This window comes from Limulus polyphemus, unplaced genomic scaffold, assembly GCF_000517525.1.
Source record: "Limulus polyphemus unplaced genomic scaffold, Limulus_polyphemus-2.1.2 Scaffold651, whole genome shotgun sequence".
Classification (NCBI taxonomy): domain Eukaryota; kingdom Metazoa; phylum Arthropoda; class Merostomata; order Xiphosura; family Limulidae; genus Limulus; species Limulus polyphemus.
Window position 1 is genome coordinate 128,832 of NW_013666261.1, and position 20,354 is coordinate 149,185.

General features: G+C 35.9%; 1 protein-coding gene across 2 annotated transcripts in view; it reads left to right on the forward strand.

Moving 5' to 3' along the window:
• The first annotated feature begins 19,690 nt into the window (after positions 1-19,690).
• Positions 19,691-20,354, forward strand: part of LOC106459712 — a 55,569-nt gene continuing 54,905 nt past the window's right edge. The window contains exon 1 of one of the 2 annotated variants that reach the window (XM_022386245.1): positions 19,691-19,944. In XM_022386245.1, coding sequence (XP_022241953.1) covers positions 19,887-19,944 — 58 coding nt within the window. In that variant the 5' untranslated portion in view covers positions 19,691-19,886. The remainder of the gene's footprint in view (positions 19,945-20,354) is intronic. The other variant, XM_022386244.1, reaches the window with a different exon arrangement.

The following is a 20,354-nucleotide window of genomic DNA, read 5'->3' on the forward strand; positions in this document are numbered from 1 at the left end:
AAGCCTGGTTTCTAGCGTTGTAAGTCCGCAGAGATAGCGCTGTGCCACTGGAGGGGCGAGCTACTTAATAATGAGAGTATTAAGCAGGAAGTTCACATAGTAATCTAAATTTGAAAACCGACTCCACTTTAAGCTGGGTGAGAAACAAAGAGACTGGACACTGTTATAAATAAAAAAAAATGTTTCATTTAAGCAAAAAACGACAATGACAACAACAAATTATACATAAGTACTTGTGTAGACAAATGAACAGTCACCTCTATTGAATCAATAAATATATCTTCAGCTTTTATTCTGTCAAGATGAATCTCTTGAGCACTATTACAATAAAATTCAAATACTAATGAGAATGAATATAGGTTTTGATCTAGGAAGAAAGTTTGTATCCTTACTCTCTAATAGTATCACCATGTGACTGGTCAGTTTCTCATGGCATTCATTGGCTAGAACACAGACATCATCTATTGAACCAGTGAACGGATATTCCAATCAGTATGCTACAATATTCCGACTAGGGGAACAGAAAAGACACAACGGCAACTAGAACTAAGTAATTTCAATGTTTTTCTAGGCCACATGTTTATGACAAACTACATAGAAACAAATTAAATAAAAGATTAAAACCATCCTGATATCTTTTAGTAGACTGTAAGCTTTTCAGAAGGGAAAGTTTCAATAGATGGTAGAGTAAATACCTACAGCAGCAAGGGAGTGGGAAGAGATATTATATATACTTTTAATTAGAACGTCTTGTAAGAGTCATACAGGAATAAGATAATGTAGTATCCAAACGGAGGGATGGTGGGATGGAGTGAAATGAGCCCTCTTGATATGGATTAAGTTGTATGTGCGTTAGAGTTCGGCCACAAAGTAACCATCAGAGTCTGCATACTATAGCTCTTAAAAGTATATAGCTGTTTATACTTATTTTTTTTGTTTTATTGTCTTTTTAACTGTGTCTAACAAATAATCCCGCCACACAAGTTGTATATCATTCTGTGAACGTGCAGCTCACGTTAATGTATCAAATTACATAACACACAAACTTCTCGTAAATAATTTTTATTATTTCATTATTTTTTATTATCTTACCTTATCTAATCTTACCTAACCTAATAAGTTTCTAATTTTTACATTTTAGTTACTTTTATAATAATAAATAAAGAATATACATGAAAAACAAGAAATATAATACAGGTTCAGAAATTTCATAAACCATCCCACTTCGTCTCTTTCCCCTTACTTCAAGCACTGCTAAAGATGGTGGAAAAACACATGATGCGTCTACACATCATTTCTCCAGCACTTGGGAAGGGAACAGAGTGATTGTATATACCACTGCCTTAGAAGGTTGTTTTACGTATGTTGTGACAGTTTAGGCATCTAGTTTAAAATTATATGTGGTTACACAAGGCAAGAGATCACCAATTACCTAATTTCAACAGCTGAATTTCCATAATAAACTTATCACCCTTGTGTCTGCAATTTACAAGTGTTAAACATAAGCTCCATTAAACAGAGTGCAAACTCCAGGACATCCTTGATCTCTATGATGGATTCCAATTTAGACATGAAGCCTCTGTCTTTTCTTTCATCTGTAAGTGTTAGTAACTACTTGAGTTGACCTTTTGAGATTGAACTGTTGTAAACGATGTCATCAGTTATCTATAAGGTGATAGCTTTGTCCACACCAGTCTTTGTTTAACCAAAATGTTACAGCTTAGTTTGAAGTATTTAGACCACTCTTCTTATTTTGAATCTTAGCTTTATTATACTCAGATATCTTAAGTTCAGTTTTGTTTTATTTGAATATTCAGTTATTTCGAATGTATCAGTTTTTAGTTTCATCTAATTCACCATTCTCGTTCACTACTTTTAACTTTGTTTTTTCATTTTTGTTTGCTGTGCATTGTGTCTTTGTCTCTCCTTGTTGATGTAGCATAATTAGGTTTGCACACTGCATATTTCATTTCAAGTCAATCCACTTGCACATTAATTGTTCTGTTAACTCAGATTATCACATAATTAGGCTCAACAAACATTTTCCGATCTAATGCCAGTATTTAGCTGTATAAATAATAGTATTCGCATATTCTTCTCTTTGTTATAACGTAACCTGCCAAAATTAAGCCAGTTTCATGTAGGAGAATTTGGTGATACCACGAAAAGGAGTTATAAACCAAAATCAAGCCAATGACCGAAAATTCCAGATGGATGGGTTTCCACAAGTAATCTCTCTTAGATGAAATTTCAGCACTATAAAGAATAATACAATCTATTGGGTTAAGTCATAAATGAAAACCATAACAACTTGGCTGTTAATACAGACAACGATTTTTCATCACCTTTTTTGGAAAGTTTGTCCTAGTTATGCAGTGACAAGCCATAAGGATAGCTCCAGGGGCAAGTTTTTAGAAGTTCTACTCATTGAGGACATTTATAAACTTGGAGGATTGTGACAGATATTGCAGAAACAGAGAGCAAGTGTTGAAAATGTGAATATTTAGAACTATGAAGGTGAAACTACTTGTCCTTTGTACTTTCAAGATGAGAATCAGCAAATATCATTTTACATGAATGTCATATAGCAACAAGAAGTCTTGAAAGGTCTTAACAGTAGCCACACACTTTTGTTTATACTAGAGTGAGCAGAGAAGATTGGCTATATTTTATAATTGGTGTCATTTCCAAAATAATGAAAGTAGTTAAATCCAATATAGGAACAAATATTACCATTTTAGGAATAAACTTTATGCAGAAGTTATCTATAAACAGAGGCTTTCAGCAGAGATGAGTTGCAGTTCTGCAGAAAGATTATCTACTGTTGGCCATATTTTGCCAAAAGAAGCTGCGGACTATATGAGTTCATGCATAGAAAAAGGCTACAATCAGGAAGGTATGTTATTTATCTTTCTCAAAAGCATTCAATTCTTGATGGCATCACACTACTTATGAAATACCAACGCTGTCAAAATGTAGTTCTGATACATGCTATTCCGATGTAACTTTATATTGGCTGTGCCTGTCACGTGACTTGCCAATGCATATTAAAATTGTTCAAATATAATGTATTCAACCTTTTATATATATATATATATATATCCAAGTGAAATTGGATGGATTGTCGTTTCGGAGTGCTTAATTCTTGGTTATAGTAATTGTGAAGTAAAAGTTAGGAACACTAAGGCTTAGTATTGACTTTGAGTGGGCAGGATAATGTGATAATATGTAGTACACTCAGCTTCTCTAATTTCCTTTCCAAGTAGTATCTTCAGAGAAGAGAAACCACCAGGAAACTTATCACATAGTAAATCTTAGTTCTAAGTTTAAAGCAAGAAAAACTGAACTCAGTATATAGAAAAACGTAAAGTACTATTTAGAGACAAAAGAAATGAAGTGGAAGAGGAAACTGGAAATAAGAAAACACTTTACTGCACATAAAGACTGAGACTTGCTTGCTAATTTGAACATTTATTAGACTTCTGTTAATCTTGAGAGCTTGAGCTTGCTTTAGACTAAGAGAACGTGATCTTTATGTACAATATTCTATGACTACCTGGATGGAAGTTATGTAAGTTATCTTAGGAAATGAAAAATTGCTTCCCTATATGTAATTGTAAAAACTACAAAACATAAAATGTGGACCCAACAAACCTTCATGCGAAATTTGGTGAAGATCCATCAAAAGTGGACAAAAAAAAACACAAAACTGCAAAACGCAAAGCTGAAACCTCCATACAAATTTTGGCGAAGATCCAGTCACACTCTGCAAATTAATTACATGGATACCCAACAGACACTAATATTATATTCATTAGATGCCTTCCCTCTCAGTGTGCATACACTACCTCCATCACCGATGGTCATTCAGTCTGCCTTTACGTAGTGTTTTCTATTTTACAGCCATCTTTTCCACAATTTAGTACGCATGACACCATAAGGAAAAAACCCAGAGCAACAGACAAATAGAGTAAAAGGAACTTATCCACATTCATTTAGCAACATTATATTTTTAAAGCACATACAGGCTCAGAAAGGTGTATGTGAGAAAAAAATATAAAAAATTCTTGGTAAACTTTAAACATCCACTTTACAAACTAAAGAAAACAATACATACTAAATATACGTTTGTATACTACAAATGCATAATAGTGCATTTCTTCTTCCTCACACAAATGAATGTCTGTGTGCATTAAAGTGATCTTCCTGACTTAGTGCATTAAGTCTGTGTCATCCAGCTACTAGTGTAACGTACCACCTACTTGTGACATTAACTGGTATTAAATGAACTGCAATTGGGACAATGTTTGATCTAAGTTAAAGATTTATTTTCTCTCTCACCAGAGGTGAAATTGAAAATATAATCTGTGATGTAGAGGCCTAACGTTTGATCTATTTGAACAATATTTTGACGTTTGGCCATACTTCTCTTGTTGCTGCTGAGAATCTTAGACTGTTAATCCAGCATATAAGGAAGGAAGGCCTAAAACTGGAGCAGAGGAAATCCGCACTTACGTAAACACACACACACACACACATGAAGTTCTTAGGACATATAGTAGGTAGTGATGGAGCCTTCACAGATCCATGAATATTCCAGCAGTCAAGGTCTGCACCCAGCCAGTCCAGAGTTTCTCAATCTTATTTCATATTCTACATGCTTTGTGGCTAGTGACATTAACTAAAGCCGATTTCTTCTTCATAGGGACTCAGAAATGGGAATAAGTTTCCAATGTTATCCTATCAAAGTCAGAATTGTTTGGATACAGATGCCAGTAATAGTGACATATGGACATTGCTATCACAGATACAAGTAAGCTCGGAGCGCATAACAACATATGCTAGTCACGTGCTTAGTGCTGAGAAATACCGTTACTACATGACAAAAATGAATTGAAAACAGTTCTAATTGTCTGTCAAGCATTACTGCCACTCTCTGTAATAAAGTTTACTATTAGAGTAGACTATGTCTTCCTAAAGTGGCTGATGAATTACAAACATCTATAAAGTTTGAATGCAAGGTGAATAATAATTTTAAAGAATACAAATTCACAATTCAACATAATTAGAAATAGCTTTATGAAAACATTTATGAGCTTTTTGCCATCTGCTGAAAGTTTGCTCTTATACTGAACGTCCTGGTTTAGGAAATCACTGTTCTAAATATATCCAATATTGCAATCCTAAGAGTTTATCATAATGGTGGTGAAAATGTTACTAGTGGATAAACACCATGGCTCACTTTGAAAAAACTTAGGGGAAGACAGCTGAATAACCCAGATCTTAGTCTGATTTGTGAGCACCACAATGTATCAAATGCAATATGTTCGCATGTAATCTCTGGTATATGTGTGATCATCTAGACGAACAAAATGGTATGTTGTGCTATCATCACAATCCATATTGATGTAAAGCACAACCCATGATGCATTGAATGGTGACTGCGTCTCTAAGACGGGTAATCCTTCAAACCTTGCATAATGTCATATCAATAGATTACTAAGGAGAGTCTTACACCACAGCTGAAACAAGTTTTACTGACTATGGCAATGAAACATCAAAAGAACGCTATGGATACTATACTCTAAAAAATAACCTTCTGGGCTACTTTCAGAAACTGATTACTATAGGAAGTGAGATGTAACACATTCATTCACCAACACTGCAGCCTTGTTTGTTGCCCACACATTAACTGAACAATTAATATCTCACTTTGGCATTCTAGAGGAAGTAAGTACTGACAAAGGTGCTAAATTTAATATCCAGTTATTTGCAAATTATGATATATATATATTGGGATTGGTGAAAATGTGGGCTTCACTATCTCATGTACAGTCAGATAAACTAATTGACAAATTGGTAAAACAACTAAGCAAATTATTTCCAAATTTGTTACACAAAATAAAATTAACTGAAATGATCATCTTCCCTATGATGGTATACAGAGCAACTAGGCAACGAATGATTAATTTTCGTCAACACTTGTGCATGCATATGAACAACCAAGAAAGGTAGCGCAATGAGAGAAAAACCTGTTTGGTTTGGATCTAACTTATACTTCAACAGCTCAATCCATCATATTAAAAGCTTCAGTAACTATATATCACGCACACAAGAATTTAAAAAGTGGATATACTGAAGCCTTATGTTATTGACAAGCTGTTGGAATACTGAATGGACAAGAAACCACAGGCAAATGCAACTGACTCGTTGGATGATGAGGAGAACACTTTTCTTACTATTTCTTACCTAGCCAAAAATGAAAATAAATTTATTGAATTTTCACTGGCTGTGTGTGGTGAATGGGAGCTGAGGCATGAGCCATTGGAACACTCAGAAAGCCTGCCATAATGGAAGAATTCACCATCCATGTGGTATGGTTAGGTCTGATACTCTAATACATTAGAACAGCTGTACCACTCAAAGATGAAATGGAGTTACACCTCTTACTTTTTAAACCTATAGAACAACTATCCCCCCTAGATTGTTGCTGGTGCATGAAGGTCGAGGATGTAAACATTGAAGGTGTCATTGATGGTGACCGGTAAGTTGACTCTCAGTATTTTCATTCCCTGTACTAATCTATTAATGTCAAAACATAATCAACAATAAAAGTAACATTTATTAAACTAAATTTTAAAACTACTTAAATTAATCTTAATTTATATAGATATATTTTAATAATTACTATACGTGACTGTACTGGGAGTGAATTATCCTAATCTGACTGTACTGCTACCAACTGCGACTGGTAGGTTGGTAAAAACTTCAATAGATGACCTGCAACCATCGGAATGTATTCTTCTACAACTTATCCAGTCGTTCAGCTAATGAAACCAGCAGCGATTATGGAACACTAAAATATATTTGTTGACATTAATAAATTATCACAGAGAGTGAATCTACAAGGAGTGAAGTGCATTGGGAGTGAAATTACCGGAGTAATAATACTGGGAGTCAAATTACCGGGAGTGAATTCTCCTACAACCTTCATGGATAATCTTTAGAGCATATATATATATGTGTTTGTGTGTGTGTGTGTATGAACTTACTTAAAAGCTTTCCTCCAAATAATTTTGTTATTTTGGAGGAAAACAAGATATTTTAGTCAATTTTATAGTATAATATAAATTGGCCACTATTCAGTTCTTCACATTATATAGCCACACAACAGCAGATGAGAGTGGAATTCTCCGAAACCAGTATAACCCAATAGCACACGTTGATTAAAGCGTAGATTGAACTGGACCTCCCTTGAACTTAGACTTCGAAATTATACAATTTTCGGAAATGGCCTGACATGGTCAGGTGGTTATGGCTCTTGAGTCGCAATCTGAAGGGCGCAGGTTCGAATCCCCATCCCACCAAACATGCTCACCCTTTCAGCGTTATAATGTTACGGTTAATCCCGCTATTCGTTAGTAAAAGACTAGCCCAAGAATTGGTTGTGGGTGGTGATTACTAGCTGCCTTCCCTTTAGTCTTTCACTGCTAAATTAGAGATGGCTAGTGCAGATAATTCTCGTGTAGCTTTGCGCGAAATTAAAAATATACCAAGTCAGTTTTCGGAATACTAAGTTTATTTATTATACCTGCTATTGTGTGGCTATATAATGTGAAGAACTGAATAGTGGCCAAAGACACTTTTTCTTCACTTCACCTATCCAAGGTATAAGTTTTTCTCATAGTGACTACAAAGCACGTTCACACCAACAGTATGTTTGATGCTTTTCACTAAGATATAGGTTCAGCTTTTCTTTCTTTGGTGGAAGATCGACCCCAGGTTTGGGAGCCTTTTGGATTGTGCCTTGCCATGCTGATTTCTGATTGTAGTTTCTCGTGAGTATAATGTATTTATTATTGACTTTGTTTAGTTTTTCTTATTTCAATATTACCTTGTTCGGATTTTTTTCTACTGACTACTTGAAGTGCTCTTGTCAGTCATTATGCATTCGAGCCTCCTTCTTGTTGTGAAGCACCCTGGAATTTTGGAGGAGACTGGATTTTCTGCCACTCGCACTCGGACTAAGCCCTATTCTCGTCCAACTACTGACTCCAAAAAGCCACCTCGCACGTCAGTATCATCATCAGAAAATTCTACGCTGCTTCCAGACTCTGTTCCTCCAGTTCCTGGACCTACTTATGATGACGTCGCTTCACATGAACTATCCATACAACCTACAGCTTCACCTCGTTTTTCTCCCATCATATCTTCTACTGTACCTTCCATGTCTCAGGCCACTTCTGCTCCTTTGGATAAAGGCTCAGCTTCTCACATACAAGTATTCCTCCTCTACAACATGGATGCTCAATTCTATTCTTCATGCCACTTTTACCAGGAAGTATCCAAATTTGCACTCGCTCTGATATACACTAGTTAATACCCACCCAAAATGGCCTCATTGTGAAATCCTACAATGCTCAGATACTCGACGTTATTCCCAACATGATTGGTCTTGTCAAATTTGGGGTATCTATGACTATTAAGCTCCTTTTTTCACCCACCATAAAAAAGCAACCTCCCCCACACACTAGTCCTCTCTTTTCTTGTGTTATCCATGGGGTGGATCTTCTGCTTGCTGAATTAGATATCATTTCTGAACTTGCGGAAGATGGTGTCTCTGTCAAATGCGTTATCCGCATACAGCATGCCAAAGGTCCTACTTTTATGGTCTGAATACTCGCCATCTCTAGTGATGTCGTTGATCATCTTCTTCTCCACGGTACTTTTCTTTATCGTCAACGTCATCGTGTGGAGCCATCTCGAACGTTACCTCCTCAACCTATTCGCTGTGAACGTTGTCTTACCTACAACGCCCATCCCACTGCTCAGTACCCAAATCAGCCCGTCTGTCCCCACTGTCGCGGTCCTCACCTTTCCCGCCATTGTTCTCACTTGGATTCTCCACCCATCTGCAATATGTGTCAAGAAGACCATCCAACTTACTCCTACAAATGTCGTGGAAAGCCTCCCCTACTCCTGATAATCCCACTTCAGTCGCACCTGTTAGTACTACTGATACCCTTTCACCACCATCAAACTCTGTTCTACCCCACCTACTACTGAAGATGTACTCCATTTTCTCACCATGGCTTTACAGAATATCCATTCATTCCACTGTTCTTTCATCCTGGTTAACATAATCTATGCTGCAAAGGCCGTGCTTCAAATTCAACTCCAAGCCTCCTATTCAGGCCTCAATTCTCATTTCTGTTTTCGTCGCCTATGGGACCAAGCACCACCTGGTCGAGTAACGACAGAATGATAAGCATTCTCTTTCTTAACATTCATTTCTTTTTCGCCAACAAGCTTTTTCTCACACCTCTTCTCCAGGAGACTGCTTATAATTGTGAAATCTTCAATGAAACTTTCCTGAAACCTTCTCAAGTTGTTAAGTAGGTCAAGGGGGTGTAGCAATATGCAGTTGGGCTACTCTTCCTTTTCGCCTTCATACTCTTCCACCGAATAATTATCCTGAACACCTTATTCCTACAGTTTATTTCTCATCACGTCTTCTTACATTTGTCACCATCAATGTTCATCCTGGTGAACCACTCCTTCATACTTTCTTCACCACAGTTGATTGCCTCTTCCACAGCTACGTTATTCTTGCTGATATCAACTTTCATAGCAGAACTACGTCTGAGGTTCAACAATTTCTCACCATGCCAAATGATGCTTCTGGAACCATGATACCTCTTCCTGCTCCAAGCCATCCTGTCTCCAACATTGCTCCAAATGTCATTGTTACCTCTATCTCAGTTTCTTCTCTATTTCCGTTTTCTTACTTTGTCCTGTTGACAGTGATCATTTACCCATATGTGTTTGTATTGCTGATCGCTTCTCTCCCGTGTACCACCCTACCGATGACTCGACTGTCATTTCCACAAAGCTGATTGGACTGATTACAGGAAGCATCTTCATTCTCTTCTTTCCGACCTTGACCCTACCACTGTTTCAAGTGTTGATGCCTTTGAATATACCCTGACATCAGCTCTTTTCTCTATAGGTGCTCACTCGATCCCCTCTTCGTTGTCATGAACTTTTTGTTCCTCAATACTCTAACGATCCATCACACTTCTTTGCCATGCCTCCTCACTCCTCCAGGACTATCGCCATTCTCATGATCCACTTGTTTTACACCAATCCAGAGGTCTCCAACGCACAGTTATTTAATCTATTAAACATCAGTGTTGGCATTACCTGTACAACAGACTTCATCATTCCCCTTCCTCCTCTCAGTTTTGGACTCAGTTTCACATCCTCACTGGCCAGTATCACTCCCCTTCCTATCCTATCCTTGTGGATAGTCAGGTTCATGCTACCATGTTCCTCAAGGCCAATGCTTATACATACCATTTTGGGTCACAGTTTAATCTTCCACCACCACATCCCCTTGATTTTGATGATTTCTCCGACTGTCTGATGATACTTCTCTGACTATTTGCCCTCTCTCACCCATGTTCTGGAAACCAACCCCCTGTGTGCTCCAATTACTGCTCAAGATTTCTGACTTGCCTTACGTCATTGTTGCAACTCAGCCCCGGTTCAGATGGTCTCACCTATTCCCATCTCTCTAATGCACCTGCTTAGTTTATTACCATATTGGCCTTATTCTATACTTTTCTACTTCGCACAGGTTTCTTCCCTGCTGCTTGGAAGTTATCAACCGTCCTTATTTTCCTGAAACCACCCAAGCCACCAGTTCTACTAGATTCTTATAGGCCAAGCAGTTTAACCAGTGTCCTCAGCAAAACTTTTGATTGCATCCTTGTTCATCGTCTTCACCCTTTTATTGCAGACAGTCAGTTGCTTCCACATACCCAGGCAAGTTTCCGCCTTCATGTCTTTACTGTAGATCTGCTCCTCAGGCTCTCTGATTAAAGTATAAACCACTTCAACACCTCTAAACCTTCGTGCCTCGTTCTATTTGACTTTGAAAGATCTTTTGATTCTGTTTGGCACCAGGGGCTGATCTACAAAGTTTACCACTTGTCTTTTTCTGCTTCCTACATTAGACTTATTTTTTCTTTTCTCCGGGTCGGCCCGGCATGGCCAGGTGGTTAAAGTTCTCGACTCGTAATCTGCGGGTTCGAATCCCCATTTCACTAAACATGCTTGCCCTTTCAGCTGTGGGGCGTTATAATGCGACGGTCAATCTCACTATTCGTTGGTAAAAAGTAGCCCAAGAGTTGGCGGTGGCTGGTGATTACTAGCTGCCTTCCCTCTAGTCTTAAACTGCTAAATTAGGGACGGCTAGCGCAGATAGCCCTTGTGTAGTTTTGTGCGAAATTCAAAACAAACAAACAAGCAAAAACATTTCTTAAATTGCAGTGTTTAAATTAAATCTTAAAAGAACGTGAAAGCTGGCTAATTTCTTGACCAACTTGGCTAGTTTTATTAGTCTTGAAATGGATTGTATATAAATTCATTTAAGAACAACAGATTTATATTGTTATCGATTGGTCATTGTAAGAACAGTGGAATGGCAACCTAGGACATGGAAAAGATCTAAGGAAGTGAAGATGGAGGGACGATATAGTGACGGAAGCAGGAATCAGATGGACATAGTATGCTAAGAATAAGAAATACTGGACTGGTCTGACAAACAGCTACATCCAACGAGGGATGATGTTGTTGTTGTTTGTTATTAAGCACAAAGCTACACAAAGGGCTATCTGTGCTCTGCCCGCCACGGGTATCGAAACCCGGTTTCTAGCACTGTGCCACTAGGGGGCACGAGGGATGACTGCAGCTTAGATAGATAGTATAACCCAATAACACACGTTGATCAAAGTGTAGATTGAACTGGACCTCCCTTGAATTTAGACTTCGAAATACTAAGTAAATTTATTACATTCAAGTGTATTGTGTATCGAAGTTAATGTGAATGTACTGTATAAATGAATGTTAATAATGTTCATATAGTATATATTTTTTACTACATGGTAGTAATAAATGAAATATTCGTGAAACGTACAACTGTATTTGTTTTCCTCAGTTCTGTAGTTAGAATTTGGTATTGTGTTAACTAGAAATCCTGTTGTTGATCTGTTGTAATGACTTTGGGGTGTATCATCTGTATGGTATCACATTAATTTGTAGACGATAGTGCTTTGTGGAGTTACTGGCCTAAGAATCACGTTATAAGATAGGGGACCTGTATCATGCTATGTTTATCTGAACTTCAATATCCATCTATGTGAAGTGAATGAGGTGATATCAATACCCAGGCTTTTCTTTTATTATTGTTCAGACTTGTCTAGTAGTTGTCTTTGTTCTGTACCTTACCCTGATTGTACTGAACTATTTTTTTTTTATCTTCAAAGCTCAGTTATTTACAGTTTTTCAACATTTAGTTTATCCTACCCGGAGTAGGTAAATTACAATAATACATAGAGTTCCATACGGATATGTATTTTATTTATTTATTTATGAATAAATTCTGGAGTAGGTAATTCGCAATATTTTTACCAAGATTAGTTGGAATTCCCCACTTTTAGATTTCTAGGCTTATTATTGCTAAAGATGTAGCTAAGCCTAATCTGGTAACGCTAGGCCTACTAAACAATTGATAAATTTTTCAATATATCGCGTACAGTATACAATTTACAATATAATATGTAATGTATAACACAGTATGTGAATTTCAATTTGGTCAACTTCCCTTATTTTAAAAAAAAATGGAAAGGACATTGAATTGGACATATTTACCAGAACTTATAAATACAATATTTTTGTACTGTTTTGTAGTGTTTAAATCTTAACTCGGATTTTAGAAACAGAAGAATCGTAATAAAATTATCTTATTTAGATTGAGTACTTGGTGTTAAAAGTATATTTAAATGATCTACAATAGCAAATAATAATATAGCTAAAAGTGGTTGTTGCCTCCTGGATGACTCCTTGTGGTCTGTAGTTTGAAATTGGGGACTTTGACAAACAACCTCGACTGCGCACTGACAAAAATGATGCGATGGGACACCATAATTATGATTTGGCTTGTGCTAATCTCCTCTAACTTAGCGTTCAAATAAAATTAATTAATTTAGATACTTGATATTAGTTTTTTGTTTTTATACAACAACGTTCTTTATAACAAGAGTTGTGACCGTAATTTCATTCAAATGGTATTGTTGCGTGTAGTGTTGTTTTGAGTGTTTCTAATTTTATAAAGTATTTCGTTTTTTCTTGCACATACTTGGATGGTCAAAGACATTTGTGACCTGTTTGTCTGATGATGCTCAGTTACCCTAGTGAAACGCAGAAAATAAAGTCATTTTCTCCGAACCCTGAATTTTATCTATGTTTATCTTCTAGTTTGTTCTACAACATATCTCTTTTATTTAATGTTCTTGACATCTGATCTTCACTTTTCCTTCTCACTACAGTACCCAGTGGCCAAAAGAATAAGTTCCGTAATGTCGTACGTTATGGTTTTTATCATTTGATTCTCGTAGACTTACTCTTTGACCCCTCTCTTCCTTTAAGTCAATGTTCAACCATGATATTATATTCCATAGTAGATTTCAGTGTTATACAGTGCTCCATATATATATATATATAATAGAATCGTATGTGTTTACAAAACAATTATTCAAAAAACTTCACTGGAGAAAAAATTAACAGTGAAGTTGGCAGACTCTTGCATTATTCAGATTGTTAGCATTAAATTAATTTTTTATTCATTATTTCATACATATGAGGATGTTGTCAGTAAAGTAAATTATTAGACACCAAATTGTGGTTTAATAAAGCTGGGACAGGTCTGTTTTGAGAGACTAAATATCTCGACTAAATAGCTAGATAAAACAAATTTGTATTTATTTACAAGTTGTGTTTTACAGTGATTATATTTTATTACAAACATCTCGAACCAATAGAATAGTCCCTTAGTATGAATAATTAAAAAAAATTGTCACGAGCTCAAAATTGCATATTTTATTAGAAAACTTTCAACATTTATAGAAAAAGAAAAGAAAAAAGATAAGGGTAATGCATTCGTAACTCTAAATTTTCTCTTCGGTCTTTATCAAATCAGGTCTATTAATCCTAATAATCACCCATCCCGCCACAAAAGATTTTATTTTATTACTATCTTGCAAGACATTTAGACAACAACTTAAAACGAAGAAAAACGGGTTAACCTAATTATTCAATGCTTTTGAACCATGTAATCTATGGAAATGAGAAGCTTCTTCATTCTTTTTCTTGGTTTTAGACAGGGATCGACCAGATGCAAAGCCATCAAGACTAGTTTTGACTTATTATCTTATTCACATAGGGGCTCATTTTGTTCTAAATAAATCATATATAGGGTACTCCAAAATAGTGACCAAACTATTGGTAATATTGCATGAATATATTTCGCCATCAGAAGCCAGACCCTCCAGTGGCACAGAGGTATGTCTGAGGAATTACAACGCTAGAAACCGGGTTTCAATACCCGTGGTGGGCAGAGCATAGATAGCCCATTGTGTATCTTTGTGCTTAACTACGAACAATCTGAAGCCAGGTTTCATTCTATGGCAAGTTGGCTAACTAAAAAAAATTTCTTTCTTCAGTGACCAGTCTATACACATCTTTCACACGCTATCTTATAAACATAAACAGGTTTATGAGAGGGTTCGTTGTTTGCTTGTTTTAAGTCCAAAGCTGTACAATGGGTTATCTCTATTTCAGGTATCGAAACCCAAATTTTAGCGTTATAAGCCCTCAAGCTTATTGTTGAGCTATAAAAGGGTTAATTTGATTACCTTATCATTAATCATTGGTAATTTTGACACTTGATGATTCATTTATATGAACATTCCATCCGCTGCCTTAAGAGGCTATTTTTAACCGAATACCAGGATAGACTGTCACTCTTATAACTTACTCACGCTAAAAGTTCTAAGTGTGGTAGCACCATCTTTCGAACCCGATATCCTCAGGTTCCCAGTCCGATAATCACTAGTTCACTCTCACGCTAGCATCAACAAGGAAAGAATGATTAATACTATTCCCTGGAATTTTCGAAAAGCGATGTCAAATTGAATCTCAAAATACACAGTTCACATTTTTGTACTTTGAGGAAAGTACAACTATGAATGAGAGCTGACTCCTTGTGGTAAACTATTTTAGCGGCACCGAGTATAATCACTCAACTTTCATAAAAAAATGAACAACAACAGCAAACAAACTTGAATTAACTCAACTCAGAATATGCTTTAAACCAACTTGGAAGCATCGTCGTTAATGGGAAAATTATTACTTAGATTCGAGTATACTTGAGCAAAGCAAAATTCCACGTAAACCGTTTTCTTCTTTAACACTCGTTAATTTCAAGTATATTAGGATAACCTAATTATCATGTATTTGAAACGTAATTTTCTTAAAAGGGAACTCGAACAGTTTCTTAGGAAAACAATGTTTAAATTAGCATAACAATGACGTAAGTAAACTTTAATTATTCCAAACTACACAAACTGCTACAGCTTTACTTTCCAAGGTTGAATGAAACTAACAAATGCAATTGTATAATTGAAAAGTGAAGGAAATTAAAGCTGCTTCATTTAATTATTTACATCTTTCATTTTAAAAGAAATGGCATTTACTCCATTTGGCAAGATGCATTACCCCGCCCACAACCTTATATCATCATAAACAAGAAAAAATATGGTGTACATTTTCGTTTGTGTACACACAGTGTGAGATACTTTTTCAATAAAGAAGAGGTTTTGAATCTATCTAAATTTGCAGATTGATGTTTTTGTTGTTATTTTGTAAGATATTTTCGCGCAAAGCTATGAAAGAAGTAACTCATAGCCATTCCTAATTTTGAAATGATAGGCTAGAGGGAAGACAGTTAGTCAAAAGTACCCGCCGCCAATTCTTGGGTTTCTCTTATCTGATTGAATAGAGATTTGACCATTGCTTTTATAGGTGCACCCAATACTTCAAAATTTTGACCGAGTTTTTACGGTAACAGGACACGAACCGGGAATCCTCGGTTCAGAGACCGGGCACGCTAACCATTAGGCCAAGCCTAGTCTAGCTAACTTTAACAATCAAATTTTGTTCACCTTGTGGTGTTGTAGCTTGAAATATAAAACATGCTTGCTCATATTTGATGATATGACTCATACCATGATTCACCGATCCAATTCAGTAGCTTCCAGCTATATCAACCTAGCCAGATGGATGATGGAGAGCGCTATCTAAATTAGCTTTCTCTATCTGTGATGTGAGAAACGTTATGTTCTACATCATTTAACAATTCCGCCATACAAACATTCTCCCAGTCACTAGCTTGGTTAGTGTTTGTAACGGTATTTTGTATCGAACGGTCAGGAATTAACCATGAATCAAAACACAGGTAATACACTTGTGAGTGGCGCTACAGCTACCACGTGCGGCTATACACCTCTGAAATACTTTATACAAATAGTTCTTATAAACTGCGATTATCTACTTCTTCTTTTATCCAGAATCGACAGAAGAAGCAACGTTTTCACAGTAATTCAAAAAGTTTGTAGCTGGGATTAAAATTAAATTAACCTACTTACAAAGCAGACTCCCAGTAAAGTACAGTTTTTACATTGATTTTGAAAGTAGGAAATATTCAGTACTAACTACAGGATTTACCTTTGAAGTGGAATTTATCAGTGATCATGAACCTTTACGTTGGGGGTACGGTCCATGAACTTGACCTTCATCCCATAATTGTCTAGAATATAATCTTAAAATGACGTCAGAGTGTCTCTCAACCTTTATACTAAACTTGTATTACTTTCCAGCTTTGGCCTTCATCATGTAACTTAATAATGACTAAATAATTCGATTTTTGTCTTTTTTTTTCAGTCCTGACTTTGCCTAATGTATCGTGGTAATAAGCAAAAGTTCTCACATGTAATAAAAATACTTTTTGAGGAAATTGTGGGTTACATTTCGGAATAATATCACTATATTTCTGTTTTAAGACACAAGAAGTCATTTCAGATGTGTGGCTTTCACATAAGCATACCTATACAGGCATTCAACTCGTGAGGTGTATATATACTAGATGTAATTCTGCAGGGTCCCCGAAAGTGTTCTGTTTAAACAGTAAATATAACCAAAATTAAGAGTAACAAATATTTTTATTTCTTGATTTTGAAGTTTATATGTCATGATGTGTTGTAGCCTTCAGAGTGTGTAATTCTTCTCGTAATTCGTGGCATGCGCACCTTTTACTGACGTCACGACAGTACATATTGCAACTTAAGCGCCCCCTTATGTGACGTTATTTTAGTGTCTACTGACTGACTGACAGACAACACACTACTGTATAGTGGTGTAAGTGGTTAAAAAAGGTGACCTCTCCAAGCGGCTTTCGGGGAAATACATATAATATACAATCACTAAATGCGAATTAGTCAATACTAAACAATTTTACTATACTGGAAGCTATTTTTGAGAAACATTACAAAGGACAGACAGGCTATATTCTGCTGATTATTGTCTTTATTGGCGCTTGAGCTTTTTATCCAAACTTAATTTATAGCTTGATGAATTTAGTAGTTTGTGTTTAGTGGGATGTCTGCGCTTTACTCACAACAGGTATCGAACCCCCGAGTTCAAGTGTTATAAAACATCAAACTTACCGCTTAGCCACAGGGAGTGCGTAGTTTGACACATTTTAGAGTTTGAAAATGAGTAATTAATTTTTAAACGGTCTGGTTCTGTTACAACGTTCACTATATTTTGAGAAATTTGTAATGGTCATAAATTTTTGTTTCAACTAGCATTGGGCCTGGGCGTGGCGTAGTGGTTAGTGTGCCCGAATTTTCAATTCGAGGATTCAGGGTTTGCATTGTGTTGTCGCAATAATGTACCCTGCACTTGGGGCCGTGGATGGGCTCTGAAAACGAAGGTGAATTTACATTATTCGGCCAGACAAGAGTAGCCTAAAAGTTGGCGATGGGTATGGATGGCTAACTAGTTGCTTTTCCACTAGTTTATCAGTTAAAGATTAGAAATGGCTATGCGCTGATATCCCACTGTGTAGTTTCACGCGAAAATAAAATAAAACAACACGCAAACTCTCAAGTAGCCTTGGAATTCATTATTCTTTCTGGTATACTTAAAACGAAATCTTAAATCTGCAAAGGTGTCATCTTCCATGAAAACTCAAAAGGAAATTTCAATTTACTTTAACTTCAGCTGTTTATTTTTTAATGACACAGTGTTTACACTTGGTGTGTAGAAGAATAACTGTGTGCGTCGGATCCATAAAGGACCAATGTGTTGCATTATCATAGAAAAAAAAAAAAGATAATGAGTCATTTTCAAACGTTCATTAGGAGAGAACGGGGTTCTTGCATTGTAAATTTTTCGGTAATTGATCACGGGAGTTTAACGATAGACGTGGTGGAAAGCATGCATTATGTGGTTTACAGTAACCTGTACAATCTATGATCACAAATATATATATTTTCCATACAAATGATGGAGGAAACTACAAAAAATACTTACACAAGACACCCTCATACTTGAACTAAGGCAAGTTATTACTATTTTTATTCATCTTTTTTTTTTATACGAAACGAAGTTACCACTAAAACATTTCAATGATATTAGTTTTTTAGGGTAGGACAGATATAGAAAACATTTTTACTTGGCTATTATTGGTGTTGTGGAACAGAAATGGGAAAAGAATGTGACTTTTGTTAAGATCTGTTTATTCTACAAGTCACCAAATATCCAACGAGTAAATATTTATTTTTTGAACAAGCATTCATAATTTTAGTGATTTACATGCTCTTTGAGTGCTTTAGAAAACAAATGATTGCGATTGAAGTTATTTATGTATATTTCTTTACCTACCCTGATTCTTAGATTACGGACATGTGCTTAAGGTGGTTGAAACTTCAAAGTTAATATTTACTTAAACCAGTTTACAGAAGACACAGCTTGTGTTTCGATTAATCGTTCATTAAGTAGTAAATGTTATTGTTGTGTTAAGAAGAAAAGTATACTGTTATTTGTAAATATATTAAAATAGACGTTGCTCTTGAACAAAACTATCATTATAGATGATTTGAAATTCAGCCACTTGTACTAACAACAATGGTTTCCTTGGGTAACATTTTATGTCGCTAACCTGTAGCTGGAAATGATAGTTTTGTAACTGGTCATGACAGAGGTGTGTTAGGAATATGATTTAATATCAAACTTTCTACCATCCATGGGTGGAGAAATATTTATGTTAAAGCAAGCAAAACAGTATCAACACCCGTTTTTATGTGCGTGTACTAATTAAAGTTACACCAAGGAGCATTTCTTGCTAAAAATATCATTGGTTTTATTGTAAATCTTTAAACTATTATACATTATTTTTCACTGTTATATAGAAACGCATAAACTGTACATATATATTTTGTCATAGGACTGTAAGGTATGTAAAAAAATAAATTGTAATTAGTCTTTCATTGTAGAAATACTTTAAGTGTCATACTAAAGTATTTCAATGCGTGCGTACAGCTGCATATAGTGTAAAGTAGAACCGATAGGAAATTAAAGAAATAAGAAATCCCGTAAATAACTGGGCTTAGTCCCCGCATCACTACATGTAGATGTGTCCGTGGTTGTCATGGTAACATGTCCTGGGTCAATCTCTCACGATCAATGCCAGCACTGCAGCAGATCCGCCATTATATCTCAGTTAGTGGTGTACGTTTTGGCGTGAGTCAATGAAATCACCGACAGGCAGTTGACTATGGATGTTACCTAGGTTGCTTGAGGTGGGGCCAAATATTTCTTAGGCGATTTTAAATTGTGCCGAACTTATGACTTTATTTTAAAAAAAGGGGGAGTTGTTAAACTCTTAGTGTGTAAGAGAGTTTAATGAGATAAATACAAATGTGATGTCCGACTGCTCATATTGGAAAAATCCCTGGGTACATCCAATCGTAGTGACTAAGAGTAAGTTTTCTTGTTTCAATCGGCGTTTAAGTAGGTTTTGTTTCTGGGATAGTTTTTGTTTTATTTTTACATTTTTTAAAATTAGACACTAATCTAGTGCTATCTTAAATCTATAAATGTTATTGGTTTTAAACCACATTTAGCGGTATTAGAGTTTCATACTTTAATGTTTAATTGTTACTGTTTACATGTGTAGTACTGATTGTGTAAACATCACACTTGTATTATATTTCTTCATCACACCAACCTGTAGACAATATATTTACCGTTTCATGTCTTCGTATTTGTCCCTCTAGATTATTAGATTAGTAATTTTTAAAGTATATATATATATATATATATATAATAAACGCCCGCCAGTGGCACAGCGGTATGTCTGCGGACTTACAACGCTAGAATCCGTAATTTCG